Below are 14,603 nucleotides of genomic sequence, written 5' to 3'. Positions count from 1 at the left end.
CAAAGGTTGCTGTTGGATCAAAAGGCCAGGAACATGCCAATTCAGCTGTTCTAAACCCCATGATTTCATAACCAGGTGAAAATTCATCAGTTACAAAGATAAGCTTATCACCCATCTAAGAACTCAGAACAGAGAGTACCCATCGATACCTCTCAAAAGTAAGTTCTTGATTTTAAAAAGAAACAGAAGAACCACCCAACCTTAAGATGAATCAAAATGAAGAACCGATTAATCACAGAGCTACAGTGAGATGCGGATGGTGTCCATGAAAACAACTTAAAACACAAACCGGGAAGACACTAGAAAAGCCAGGCCTGAACAAAAGTCATGTTACAGTAATAAAAAACTAATAAAAATAGGAAAAATGAAGAGTTAGGGGAAAAAACAGCAGGATTAAATATAAATATGCCAATTTCCATTCATTTCTGTAAAAGGGAAACACTACATTCTCTCGAACTGGAGTATGAAGAAATATGATGACAAAAATATAAATGGTTTTAATAACCATTTTTCTTATTATTAAGAACATCTTTTAAAGAATTACTATCTGTGGAAAATTCGAAACATTTATCTAATACTTCAGGAATTTCACCATTTTTAATTTCTTTTTCTTTGGTTAAATATAAATGAAATAAGCTAATTCTAAAACATCATATGGAAAAATAAGAGTAATGAGAAAGGAACAGTCCTGTTGGATACTGTGTTGTAACACAGATTTAACATCTGAAATAGTGTGGTACTACTAGCACATGACTAAGCAGCCAGGTTAAAAAAAGAACAGTCAAATAGATCTGCATACATAGGAGAGTTCAGTATATAAGTAAGATGATTTCTAATTACTACATAAAAGAACGATTATTCAGTAATGGTTGTGACAGTCAGGTAGCCATTTTTTAAATTAAAAAATCAAATTCCAGATGGAATGAAAATTTCACCAGGAGTGATGCAGTAAGTACTAAAAGAAAACATGAAAGAAAAATGTTTAATTTATGAAAGCGTAGGAAAAGCTTAAGTATGTTTTAACACCAGAAATGAGAGATTTAAAATTCAACTGTAAGATTTAAAAACAAAAAATTTCTAAATAGAAAGAAAAAACAATATACAAAGTCGAAAAGGCAACAGGTGAAGGAAAAATAAATCACATCTGGGTTTGGTGTTTTTTTAATCTACATTTATTTGATAATCTTACCAGGAAATGGCTGGTGGATGGGAGAAGACACCAATTACTTACTCACAGAACATCTTAGCATTACTCCCCACACCTCATTTCCATGCGGGGCAATTTGATTCCCCGCACAGAGGGGGTAAGAAGCACAGGAGAGGAAGCCCAAAACTATTAAACTCAGAGCTTATGGAAGAGTTGCTGCTTTATTTGCCCTTCCTCTACTTTGGGGGGGCGGGGCAGTGGAGGGGAAGCATGGGAGTGCGGGCAGACTTGCTTCTGGAATGTACATCTATCTTTCTGGGCGAGAAGGGGAATGTCAACAAATGGCTCTAAGGAAAAATTAGACTCTCCAGCACACGCTATCTTAACGACTCTGTAGAAATGTGAAAAATATTCAGGGAGCATCGCTTCTTCATGATACCACAAATGGCTAACTGCTTAAAAAAAATAAAGGACACCTTTAATAAGAAAACGCAAAGGGCAAAGGAGCTAATGGTCAATTCAAAGAAAATGAAATGTTAATCTATGAAGAAAAATTACACCTCACTCGTAAGAAGGAAAATGAAAATGAAATATTATCCCTCACTATCAGAAAAAGACCAGAAGTCAAAGATCCTTTTGGCCAGGGAGTGAAAGGCATTGACAATATTTAACTAAATTATTAAAATTCATGTTTCCCCCAGAAATTCTCTTCCGCATGTGCAAAATCATGATATAAAGGGTCATTCATAATTGCCAGTATTTGTGACAGCAAAATGCTGGGAAAACAGCCAACAGAAAACTGGTGAAATTACAGGATTACATCTACAGCTGAGTATTAAATCATAAAAATGAAGAAGACAATGCTTTAAGTGTGGAACACTACCAAAGACACACTGTTGGGTGGCTCAGTGGGTTAAGCCTCTGCCTTTGGCTCAGGTCATGATCTCAGGGTCCTGAGACTGAGCCCCCAACCGGGCCTCTCTGCTCAGCAGGGAGCCTGCTTCCCCCTCCCCCTCTGCCTGACACTCTGCCTACCTGTCATCTCTCTCTCTCTGTCAAATAAATAAATAAGATCTTTAAAAAAAAAGACACCTGTTAAGTAAAACAGGTTTGAGGAAAATCAAATGGTTGTGATAAAATGTGGTATGGAGAGTTACTCTTCCATTGTATACGGTTTTGAAATGTTTGGATTTCTTTTCTGTTCTTTTCTCTTTTTTATCAAATATTGCCAATTCTTAGTTTTATCATCCAATAAGAAACTAAAATTATTCAAGCAAAACTACATATAATTTAGTTAATTAAAATAGCATTTCAACAAAATTACGATTTTTGGTAGTGTATTTCTCCAACTCCCTACCCATCTTTCCTAAGCAGAAGGAAGGAAACAGGTGCCACAGACACAGATATGTATGTGTGGGTGGGTATGTATGAGAGCTTCTAGGACAGAAAATGAGAACATTTCGAGCAAAAGGAGTAACATATAAAGGCACACCGAGGTCAAACAGAACGGCGTACTCAGGAAAGAAAGGAGTCTCTCCGAACTAGTGCATCAAGAATGGCACTGGCAGGAAAGAGGACTCTGAGGGGAAGATGAAAGACACAGTGAAAAGGGACCTGTAAGGCAGAAACACTTGAATTTTATCAGTAAGAAACAGAAAACCAACAGCTGTGAACACAAACCAACATATATAAGGACAGCATAAGTAATTCTGATAAATAAATTTTAACCAGACTGAGAACAAAACCAGTCAACTGAACCAAGTATCCATACACCAAACCTGGTGACTTTCTCAGTGTTATATCTCTTTAGGAAGAAACTGTTATTTCAAATTTCACTCTTAAAAAAAATACCAAGCAAAGTAAAGACGCTACTCATATTTCTGTTACCAGAAAAAAGTGTGTAACTTTTGAAGCTGGAAAAAGTGACAGTTCAATCAAGATATTTCAAGGAAGGAAAAAACAAAAAAAGAACACAGAAAATTATAGCTCTCCAGGCTCAAAATGAAACACTAATTAGAGATAACATATATCTCAGAAGACGAAGAATTTGGCAAATGTGCCTTAAGTATTATAATTTAAGGTTAGTAAAAAATTTTGAAAAAGAAAATCTACTATTAAAAGAACCTTTGAGTTATTAAATATCAGACAGAGGTCTTTGAAATATTTAAGAATGGCTTTCTGAATACAATGAAATCCAAAGTTCTTTAATCACGCTCCCATTCCGTCACAGCCTCTACAACCAAATATCCCCCCCATCACAAAGATGCTTCTAGAAAATCAAAATTAATTTATCTGTTAACTGACAGGATTATGGTCACTGGAAATATATGCACAGTAAAGAAATACTAAAACATTAAATGGGAGACACAAATGAATCCAAGTGTGATATTAAAAAGCATAAAATGAGGTACTATCAGATATAATAAAATGAATCTCTTCATGAAATTAATTTTTTCTTTAAATTCATTTATACTATTTTTTTGAAAGTATACAACATAACTTGCTGACAACCATCCAAGATATAAAACATAAACCTAAGTATCTAAGGATTTTGACCAACTGCATAGCATTATTTGATATAAATCCCAACTTCCAGAGGTCTTATACCAAAACCAACAATAGTACAAACTCCAGAAAAGCTTATGGGTTGAGACAGATGAACCAGAAACACACACACACACACACGAACATAGTAATAAAGTGTCCTAAAACAGTACTGGTTATTAATTCTGTAAATTCTGCTAAGTGCCCTAATTAAACCATCTAGTAGCTCTTTTGTCTGGAATAAAATACAAATGTCTTATAGTCACTCTCAATTGCCTTCAGAATCGTATTACAATCTAGTATTCCCATCATGGCATAATAAAATCTCCATTTTAATCAAAAACACAATTTCTCAGCTAATTATCTAATTAGATATTCTTTGTTATAAGAACTAATTTTAATCAAAATCAAATCAATCTCTAAGAGACAAAATTCTGTCACTCCTAAAGATAATCACACCGATAAATTATAGGCTAAATAAGTTATCACAAACACAAGTATCTTAAGTTTTGAACAACAATAACTTAAACAATTCTACAAATATTTATGATACTGCTTTCAAATGCATCTAGATACCATAAATTCTGCCATAATAAATGAAAACCAGGGCGCTGGGTAGCGCAGTGGGTTAAAGCCTCTGCCTTCGGCTCAGGTCATGATCTCAGGGTCCTGGGATCGAGCATTGCATCAGGCTCTCTGCTCAGCGGGGAGCCTGCTTCCCTTCCTTTCTCTCTGCCTGCCTCTCTGCCTGCTTGTGATCTCTGTCAAATGAATAAATAAAATCTTAAAAATAAATAAATAAATAAATGAAAACCAGCCCACAGCGTAATCTTATAAGCATAATGTTGAAAAAAAGCAAGGTATAGAAAACTGCATATTACATGATCCCACTGATTTGAAGGTTAAAAAACAGGTACAATTATATATTTCTTAGGTGTGCATAATTAAAAGGAAAAATGATACAGAAATGCAAGCATTTAGAACTCAGAACAGTAAAGAGCTCTAGGAGGATGGATGAGAACACTTAGAAGGAGAAGCGGGTGACAGGTGGGATGTAAGAAGTGCTGGCATTTGGGGACTTGTAGATCCACTTGATGTTTACATGGCATTTTTGTGCTTTATGTACTTTTCTGTATGTGTCTATTAGGTTACAATTTGAATAAAAGGAAAGGGGCAAGAAGGAAGGAAAGCCACGAGTCCTCCAGAGACCTTGGTTGGAACAGAAGGAACACGTCCCTAAGTCAATAGCTCCAGAGCTGCTGTTGAACATCTCAGCCTCAACCCCGTGGCAGAGGGGGCAGCTCCTCTGGAAGCCAGGCTGAGGGGGAGAGTTCTGAGTGCCATTCCTGTAAGTCACTCTAGGTACTCTTCCTTCCTCCATCCCTTCAGAGATCTGGAAGCACGGAATCCCTTCTGTTTATCACATCTAACAGCAGTTCTCTTAACAGCACGTGAACCCCTGAGACAAGTCATCAAGAGAGGTGTGAAAGAACCAAAGTGGAATTTCCAGTATGGAGTGTTAACAGTAATGAGGCAGAAGGGCTAGACACTGACCATTAAACTAACCTGATACTTATCCGTCGTTCCCAACAGATGTCTTAGCACAAGTGTAAAAAAATAATATCTTTATTTAACACTTTATGGACTTTTGGCTTTCATGAAAACAAAAAGGAGTGGGAGAGGAAGGGGAAAGTAAAGAATCTAGGTGAGGAATGAAAAAGTTACCTGGAGTCTCGTATTCATTTCCAAGAAATAAAAATTCTTCTTTGAGTCCACAAGGAATTCCACGGTCCCAGCAGAGGAATATTTCACTGCTTTGGCAAGAGCTACAGCTTGTTCTCCCATTGCTCTTCGAGTCTCCGAATCCAGAAAAATGCTACAAACACAGAAAGAGTAATCAACATTTTGAACTAAAGTCACCTCTTGCATGTACCATATAAAACTTTTCTTAGGGGCACCTGGGTGGCTCAGTGGGTTAAGCCTCTGCCTTCAACTCAGGTCATGATCTCAGGGTCCTGGGATCGAGCCCCACATCAGACTCTCTGCTCAGCGGGGAGCCTGCTTCCTCCTCTCTCTGCCTGCCTCTCTGCTTACTCGTGATCTCTGTCAAATAAATAAATAAATCTTTAAAAAAAAAAAAAAAAAACTTTTCTTAAAACTTTTCTTAAAGTCTACTCAAATGTGATCATCTGTATCAATTTAAGATTTTATACCATATGCTTTACATACGTTTGTAACACAGGCTTTTTGTATTATCAGGCCTAACATGCTTAAATAAGTCAGCTTCAGATTTTTATAAAACCAACATGTGAACTTCCCACATGACAGTGCGATTTCCACCCATTTTAGCATAAGTAGTTGTTTCAACCAGTAGAACTTAACACCCACATTCAGAACTTCCCTAAGCTCAAGTGGGGAGACGCGCCTTGGGGAGAACACATGTGCCGGATGAGCGGCCGTCGGGCGAGCCCTGACCAGGACGGGGAGCTCAGTAATGAATCAACAACACGCACGAAGTAAGGAAGCTTTCAACAGAAATGTATATAAAACAAGGGTATGTCAGGATGTTTTCAGCAGGGTTACCTACTAATTCAAACATCCTGACTAGAGGCTCACGGGACCTAACTCCGTACTTCCCCTACACATCCGCTAATTCAGGGCTCGCAGTGACTCTGTGATAAGAACTGACTGTACATCTAGTGAATCTCAAAACTCTGGTTTCACGATATCAAAATTACCCTCGAGCAGGCAAAAAAAGCTCAAATGTCTTCAATAAACCCTAAAAAAAAGAACATTTGTGTGTTTTCACATATTTTGCTTCTATGAGAGAAAGACTCTAAGAAATAGAACACTGACTACTTTTCTCTTCATGGATTAAACCTTATGGATCAAGGTTTAGGTGTATTTATAAAATCTTTATTATGGAAGAGCACAATGAACTTCGATGCACCTGGTCCCCATGTGGAACAATTATTAATACACAGCTGGTCTTGTCTATACCACACATCTTCTTTTCAACCAGGCCCACCTGTTTTTGGTTTTTTGTTTTGTTTTGTTTTTTACAAATTTTATTTTAAATCAAATCCCTAATTAGATATCATTTCATCTACAGAAACTTCCATCTGTTTCTATAACATTTGTAACATAATTACACTTAAAACATTAGTAAGCACTTCTTAATGGCATTTAATACCCAGTGAGTATTCAAATCTCCCGGATCATTTCCATTTTTTTCAGGTAATATCATTGAGTCAGAACTCAAATAAGGTCCAGTCACTCCATTCGCTTATTTATTTTTACACCTTTACAGTTCTTTTAACTTGTAATGCTCTCTTCCCCTTTTTCTAAGATAAGGATCTGCTCCTTTTCCTCTCGTTTCTCACAATCTGGTTCAACCCCAGAGCTGCACAGCATTTTAACATCTGCATTATATTTCTATTTTTCATAAACTGCTGGCTAGATCTAGAACCCTGAATAGATTTCGGGTTGAACTGGGGGAGGGGAGGCATGGATACTTCTCAGGTGGGAAGAATACCTCCTAATGTGTCCCTTTTGGTGCTTAGGATTAATCACTGAACTTAGTTATTCTGAATCTTATTTACCTATCATAAACAACAGTTCTGCATCAACCTAATGGATATAGGCATAGATGACATTTCAGTGATAACTGACAAAATTAATACCAAAAAAAAAAAAAAAAAAAAAAAGAATCCCAAAATTAACATCATAACATTTGGAGAATCTCAAAGACAGTGGAGAAAAACTATTTTTGTACTATCTGACCTTGTCCTTTCTCTTGTCATAAACTCTGCTAGTAACACTCAGAGCTGTAAGCAACCTCATGACGGCACTCAAAACACAGCAGTAAATTTCTATTCTAGAAACTAAAACTGAATGTTCCACTTATTTAAGATTTTACAAATAATAATAAACAAATACCTATCAAATCACTATTAATGACCAGTTCTCATTTGGGGGTTTGTTTTTTGTTGTTTTTGTTCCTACTGCTTTAAAGTTTCCTCATTTTCTCTCAATTAACAGATGAGTTCGTATGAAAGACTTTATTTCTAGAGAAAGGGAGAGGAAACAAAGTAATAGTTCAAGGTTCCCAGTCTGTGAAAGATTTTTATCACAGGTAAAACCTGAATGGGTGAGGACGTGGAGATGCAACAGGGGGGGTTGGGGGTAGGAGAAGAATAAATGAAACAAGATGGGATTGGGAAGGAGACAAACCATAAGTAACTCTCAATCTCACAAAACAAACTGGGGGTTGCTGGGGGGAGGTGGGATTGGGAGAGGGGGAGGGGGCTATGGACATTGGGGAGGGTAAGTGCTATCGTGAGTGCTGTGAAGTGTGTAAACCTGGCGATTCACAGACCTGTACCCCTGGGGATAAAAATACATTATATGTTTATTAAAAAAAAAAAATTTGGAAGGGGAAAAAAAAAATAAGAAATAAATAAATAAATTTTTTAAAAAAATAAATAAATAAAAAGGTAATTACATTGGACGGAATAAGAAGAGGACACAAAACTGTAGAAGTGGTGTGTCAGAGATAATCCTGATCTACTAGCAATGTACCCTTCTTCCACACAACTAGAATTTTAGCCGAGTACATGGTTACTTAATTTTAAAAAGACATTTCCCAACTTCCCTAGAGAAGTCCCTAACTTCAGATCACCACCAAGCAATCAGCACTAGTAGATTCTGGGGCCCTTCCTTAAACATACAGGTAGAACATTCCTTTTGCCTTTTCTTCTTCCTTCCCCCTTACATCCTGGTGTTGGGCCGTGAGGTAGGGTCATGCCCCACGTAAGCTGCAGTGGGCTGTTCCTCACCGCCTGGTGGCTGGATTTCAAGCTGAGTTCCCCAAGAGGCAGGCAATGGAAGCTGGCAGGTTCCTAAGGCCTGCACACAGCATCACTCCCATGGAGTCTACTCTCGGGGCACAGAATCAAGGGAAGTTATACAAAGATCCCTACCTCCACTCATCAAGAGAAGGGCAAAAAACTTGGGAACCACATTTTAAAACCACCACACCATACTATATGTTTAAAACCTAATATAATTAAAGCAGGGCTTGCTTTGGACCATTACCCTATAATTAAAAATTCACTCATATTCACACCTACTCTTTGTAGAAATTATACATATCAAGGCACACTGGTATGACTAAGTTCCAACTGGCTACCCTCCTTATCACCTGATTATTAAAAATAACGACACAGATTCAACTGGGGGATTTTTAAGGATGCAGAGCCAACTACAATATATACAAATACCAACCTAGCATCAAACTAGAAATGAAGTTCCTTGAAATTGCTACACTAAACACAGTCTAAAGGTTCTTCTTGGAGAAGAACTCAATCAGCAAATTCCCAAAATCCATGCTTCCGAAGCCTTCTGAAGGTAGGATAAATTCAAAACGTCAGGATCAATTTTATGAAGCCTTCACCAACATAAGATCCTAGAAGGCATGTATCCCCAGACATTCGGCAAGCCCAGAAACACCAGCAGGGTCTCGACTACCTAGAAGCTCATGGAAGTCAGAGCTGGCTATCCACCCAACTCTCTCCTCAAACAAACCCCCTTCTCCCCAAGTAGTCTCTCACGTGTCATGCACTGAAGGACTGAGGAAGACCGAGTGACAAATTCTTGATTATAAAAATACTCACTAACAGACTCTACCATGACACTCCGACCGAATCGCTACTGAAGCGGTTTCCGCCAATACAATGGGAAAGAAGTAGGCTAAAGAAAACGCTCTATTCTGAACGGTCATTAGGGAAAACACTTACCTTGGTGCTTCCTCCACCACCTTCTGATTTCTTCGCTGAACTGAGCACTCCCTTTCGTTGAGCCACAGCGCATTCCCGTGTTTGTCACCTAAAACCTGACAGAGCAATACCGCTTGAACACCTGCACACTCATACCTCCAGAGTATGTGCCCGATTAACATTCCCACCGTGCAACACCCCTTGGTTTTTACCAGAACCTCCCAGAACATACATACCCCTCAATTATGTTCCTCTTTTGGTTGATGTTAATAGAAGAAATCCTAATTTGCAACCTTGAAACTCACTACTGTTTTAGAAAGACTTGAGGAAAAAATTCTCACATGATATTTCACCCAGTACACTGGGAATGTAACAGCAATTGTACAAATTTTGTGAAGGACATAGAGTATCAAGAAAGAGAATATACATTCTAGATATCCGTGGTGCTTTAGGAAAACCATAAGTGTTATTACATGTTTGTTTTTAACATAATTAAGTGTCTGTTGATCAGGAAATGCTATTTTATTTACATCCAATATTACTCTGTTCTTATATGTTTTTACTGTGCTTTATTTTTGTTATAGAAACTGACGAAAGGTCTGGGGTTAACATGAAACACATTATGATTTTTCCCGTTTGTAATACTGAGAAACAAGCTGGAGTTGCCAGATAAAATAACAGGACATTCACAGATGAATGTGAATTTCAAAGACTTGTTTATTTATTTTTAGAGTGGGTGCACACATGAGTAGGGGGCAGGGCAGAGGGAGAGAGAGAGAATCTCCAGCACACTCCCCACAGAGCACAGGGCCAGATGCAGGGCTCAATCTCACGGCCCTGAGATGCTGACGTGAGCTGAAACCAAAAGTTAGAGGCTTAACCAACTGAGCCACCCTGGCACCTGTGAATTTGAATTTCAAATAAACAAAAAACCTTAATAAAAACAGGTCCCAAATACTTACTGGGACATACTTCCACTTTAAAAAAAAGTTATTTTGTAAGCATTCAACAAAAATAGTATTTTTTTTTATTTTTTATTTTAAAGATTTTATTTATTTATTTGACGGAGAGAGAGATCACAAGCAGGCAGAGAGGCAGGCAGAGAGAGAGGAGGAAGCAGGCTCCCTGTGGAGCAGAGAGCCTGATGCGGGGCTCGATCCCAGGACCCTGAGATCATGACCTGAGCCGAAGGCAGCGGCTTAATCCACTGAGCCACCCAGGCGCCCCCAAAAATAGTATTTTTAAAGATTCATTTATTTGAGCACACAAGTGGGTGCAGAGGCAGAGTGAGGAGGAGAGAGAATCCTCAAGGCGACTCCCTACTTAGTATGGAGCCTGACCCAGGAGTTGAACCCAGGACCCTGAGATCATGAGGAGAAATCAAGAGTCGGCTGCATGGGACCCGGGAGCTCAGTCAGTTAAACATCTGACTTTGGCTCAGGTCATGATCTTGGGAGTCCTGGGACTGAATCCCCCCCATACAAATATGTTCCCTGCCCGATGGGGAGTCTGCTTGTCACTCTCCCTCTGCCCCTCCCCCTGCTCATCCTCTCTCATAAATTTTTAAGAATCATAGTAAGTAAATAATTGGCTGCTTAACCAACTGAGCCACCTAAGCATGCTCAACAAAAATAATTTGACAGTGACTTATTCCACTAAATAAATGAAGAGACTAAGTGAATAGACAATACAAAGAGTGCCTGTAAGGGAAGTTAATACTTAAATCTTCATGAGTTTTGTTTTGTTTTCAAGATTTTATTTTTTAAGTAATCTCTATACCCAGTGTGGGACTAGAACTCACAACCTGGAGACCAAGAGTGATGCTCCACTGACTGATTCAGTAAGACAGTGTCCTATCGTGAGTTTTGTTCCGTTTTCTTTTACTTTTAATATAGCTTTTTACAATGTGCAGGTCTTCAGTGTGGAAAAATCTCCCAAATACACTGCTTACTGCAAAAAGCTTCATGATAACAGATTGTCCACCAAACGCAAGCCATTTATTATCTCTGGAGCCAACCCTGCCAGGAGCGCCCAGGTGCAGAAACAGGGCTTTAAACCACACAGAGCGCGGCCGACCTGCCACCAGTGCAGTCTTAGCATAAGAAAGGACACAGCAGCTGAAAAACAGCAGCATGTAACAGTGCCTGCTTCTGGGGACAGAAACCAGGGGACTTGGAACACGGGTGAAAGGAATGCTCACTTTTCATTGTACGTCCTTTATTATACGCACAAATTCCCTCATATATGATTAAAAACGTGCAAATTGAGGAAAATGATTTAACAAAAACTTCAAGCAGAGACCAGATACAGCAAACACCTATGTTACCTATTTAAGTTGCTAGGAGACACTTTCACGTTTGTTTAAGATTATCACCTAGATTATATAAGGAGAGCTAATGAAAATAAACTAAAAGCTGGTGTAGATCTATAATTACTTAACACAATCTGACAAACACTTACTGAGTATTAGTAATGTGAAAGACAATGGCCTGGTTGCTGGGACCAACAAGTGAATAAGACCTACTAACTGCCTTTACCTGCCTTCTTGGTCTATTCGAAAAGTCAGACAATTCAAGATAAAAATCAGTGGTCATCTAACATATGGGACAGGTGGGGAATACAGAGAAGGGGAAAATTAATTTTGCTTGTACAATCGTACAGAAAGGGCAGCCCAAATATCTCCCCTAAGTTACAGACTTAAATAGCCAATAGTCTACTCAACACCTACCCTTTCATACCTCTATTTATTCAGTAAAGTTGCAGGATACAAAATTAATATACAGAAATCAGCTGCATTTCCATACAATAATGAAGCAGCAGAAAGAGAAATTAAGAAGACAATTCCATTTACAATTACACTAAGAAGAATAAAATACCAAGGAACAAAATTAACCAAAATTAACCAATTAACAAAATTAACCAATTAACCAAGGAGTATGGAAAGACCCGTCCTCCGGGAACTATAAAACGCTGATAAAAGGGACTGCAGATGACACAAACAAATATACAGCTATTTCATGCTCGCAGACTGAAAGAATACTGTTACGATATCCGTAGTACTCTAGGCCATCTACAGATTTCATGCAATCTCTACCAAAATAACAACAACATTCTCCACAGACCTAAAACTAATAATCTTAAAATCTGTATGAATCTGGGGCACCTGGGTGGCTCAGTGGGTTAAGCCGCTGCCTTCGGCTCAGGTCATGATCTCAGGGTCCTGGGATCGAGTCCCGCATCGGGCTCTCTGCTCAGCAGAGAGCCTGCCTCTCTTGTGATTTCTCTCTGTCAAATAAATAAAATCTTAAAAAAAAAAAAAAATCTGTATGAATCACAAACGACCGTAAATAGCCAAGGCAATTTTAAGAACAACAAAGCTGAAAGTATCACAATCCCAGATTTCAAGATACACTACAAAGCTACAGTAATCAAAACAGTATGGTACCGTCACAAGAACAGACACACACATCAACAGAACGGAGTACTAAGAAATATGACAAAGAAGACAAGATTATACAACGGGGAAAAGACAGTCTCTTCAGTTAATGGTGTTGGAAAAACTGGACAGTTCCATGTAAAAGAATAGAACTGGACCCCTTTCTAACGCCATACACAAAAATAAACTCCAAATGAATTAAAGACTTAAATGTGAGGCCTGAAACCATACAAATCCTAGAAGAGAACACACAGGCAGTAATTTCCCTGACATCAACCACAGCAACATTTTTCTAGATATGTCCCCTAAGGCAAGGGAACAAAAGCAAAAATAAACTACTGGGACTACTCCAAAATAAAAACCTTTTGCACAGCAAAGGAAACCACCAACAAGAAAAAAGGTAACCTACTGAATGGGAGGAGATGTTGCAAATTATCTGTTTAATAATAAGGGTTAATATCCAAAACATAAAGGAGAGGGGCACCTGCTGGCTCAGCGAGTGAAGCATGTTCCTTGATCTCAAGGTCATGAGTTCCAGCCCCATGCTGGGTGGGAAGCATACTTTAAACACACACACACACACACAAACACACACACACAGAGCAATACAGTATTTATCAGACCTAAACATAACATTGCCATCTAATCCAATAATACTTCTCCTCAGTGTATCTAAAAAAATATGTGTATGTCCATAAAAAGACATAACAATGTATTCATAATATCAAAAAGCTGGAAACACCCTGATGATCCAGCAACAGAAAAATGGGTAAACTGCAGGTTATTCAAACAATGAAATATCACCGAGCAATTATTTTAGAGTTAACAGTAACAGACAGCCTCAAGGAAAAATCTCGAAGATATGATGTTGTATAAAAGAAGTCAGAGATAACCAAAATATGTTGTATGACTCCATCTATGTAAGTTTAAATACAGGCAGAAATACTCTGCAGTGTTAGAACAGGAGGGACTGTGGCGGCCAAGTCGAGGGGCCGCAGGGGAAACTGTATGAAGAAATCTTCGGATGTCACAGCAATGTGCGATACGCAGGTCTGGTGGCTGCCGCACAGCTAGCGAGCCACGTGTGCATGAGAATGTATTGAGCTGTACCCTTAAGATTGGTGGACTTTACTGAAGAGATGTGATACCTCACTTCAGAATACCTAAAACAAAAAACCACCACCACCAACCAAAAACCCCACTAACTTCAGAAATACACTACATTCAATGTTTTAAGACTACGTGCTGATTAGATATATCTGCACATTTTTTCCCCACTCTGGAAAACTGGAGGATTTAGATGAAGATTTTTCTACCCATAAAAAATATCTAGGGCACTTGGGTGGTTCAGTCAGTTAAGCATCTGCCGTCAGCTCAGGTCATGATCTCAGGGTGTTGGGATCAAGCCCCACATTGGGCTCTGGGGGTGGGGGGTAAGAGAGGTCAGTGCCTCCCTCTCCCTTTGCCCCCTGCCAGCTTGTGCTCTTTCTCCCTCACTCTCTCTCAAATAAGTAAATAAAATCTTAAAAAAGGCTATGTAAAATTATAATTAACTTAAAAAACCACAATGACAAAATTGAAGACTTTTATTATGCCTCATTGGAAAGGGCAAGGACAGAAAATAACCTATTATTTTAATTTTGTGGCTCTCTGTTCTCTATATATTCTATATATACATAGAATATACATATATTCTATA

General features: G+C 38.5%; 1 protein-coding gene across 2 annotated transcripts in view; it reads right to left on the bottom strand.

The window, feature by feature from the left end:
* PCCA (propionyl-CoA carboxylase subunit alpha) overlaps positions 1-14,603 on the bottom strand; it is a 405,590-nt gene that overhangs the window by 228,800 nt on the left and 162,187 nt on the right. For both annotated transcript variants that reach the window (XM_045978130.1, XM_045978131.1), the window contains 2 exons: positions 9,490-9,584; positions 5,417-5,567 (listed from right to left, as the gene is read on the bottom strand). In XM_045978130.1, coding sequence (XP_045834086.1) covers positions 5,417-5,567; positions 9,490-9,584 — 246 coding nt within the window. The remainder of the gene's footprint in view (positions 1-5,416; positions 5,568-9,489; positions 9,585-14,603) is intronic.

Source organism: Meles meles, chromosome 14 (assembly GCF_922984935.1).
Source record: "Meles meles chromosome 14, mMelMel3.1 paternal haplotype, whole genome shotgun sequence".
NCBI lineage: Eukaryota > Metazoa > Chordata > Mammalia > Carnivora > Mustelidae > Meles > Meles meles.
Note: the sequence above shows the minus strand (reverse complement) of the source record. Positions and strands in the feature narration are given on the sequence as shown.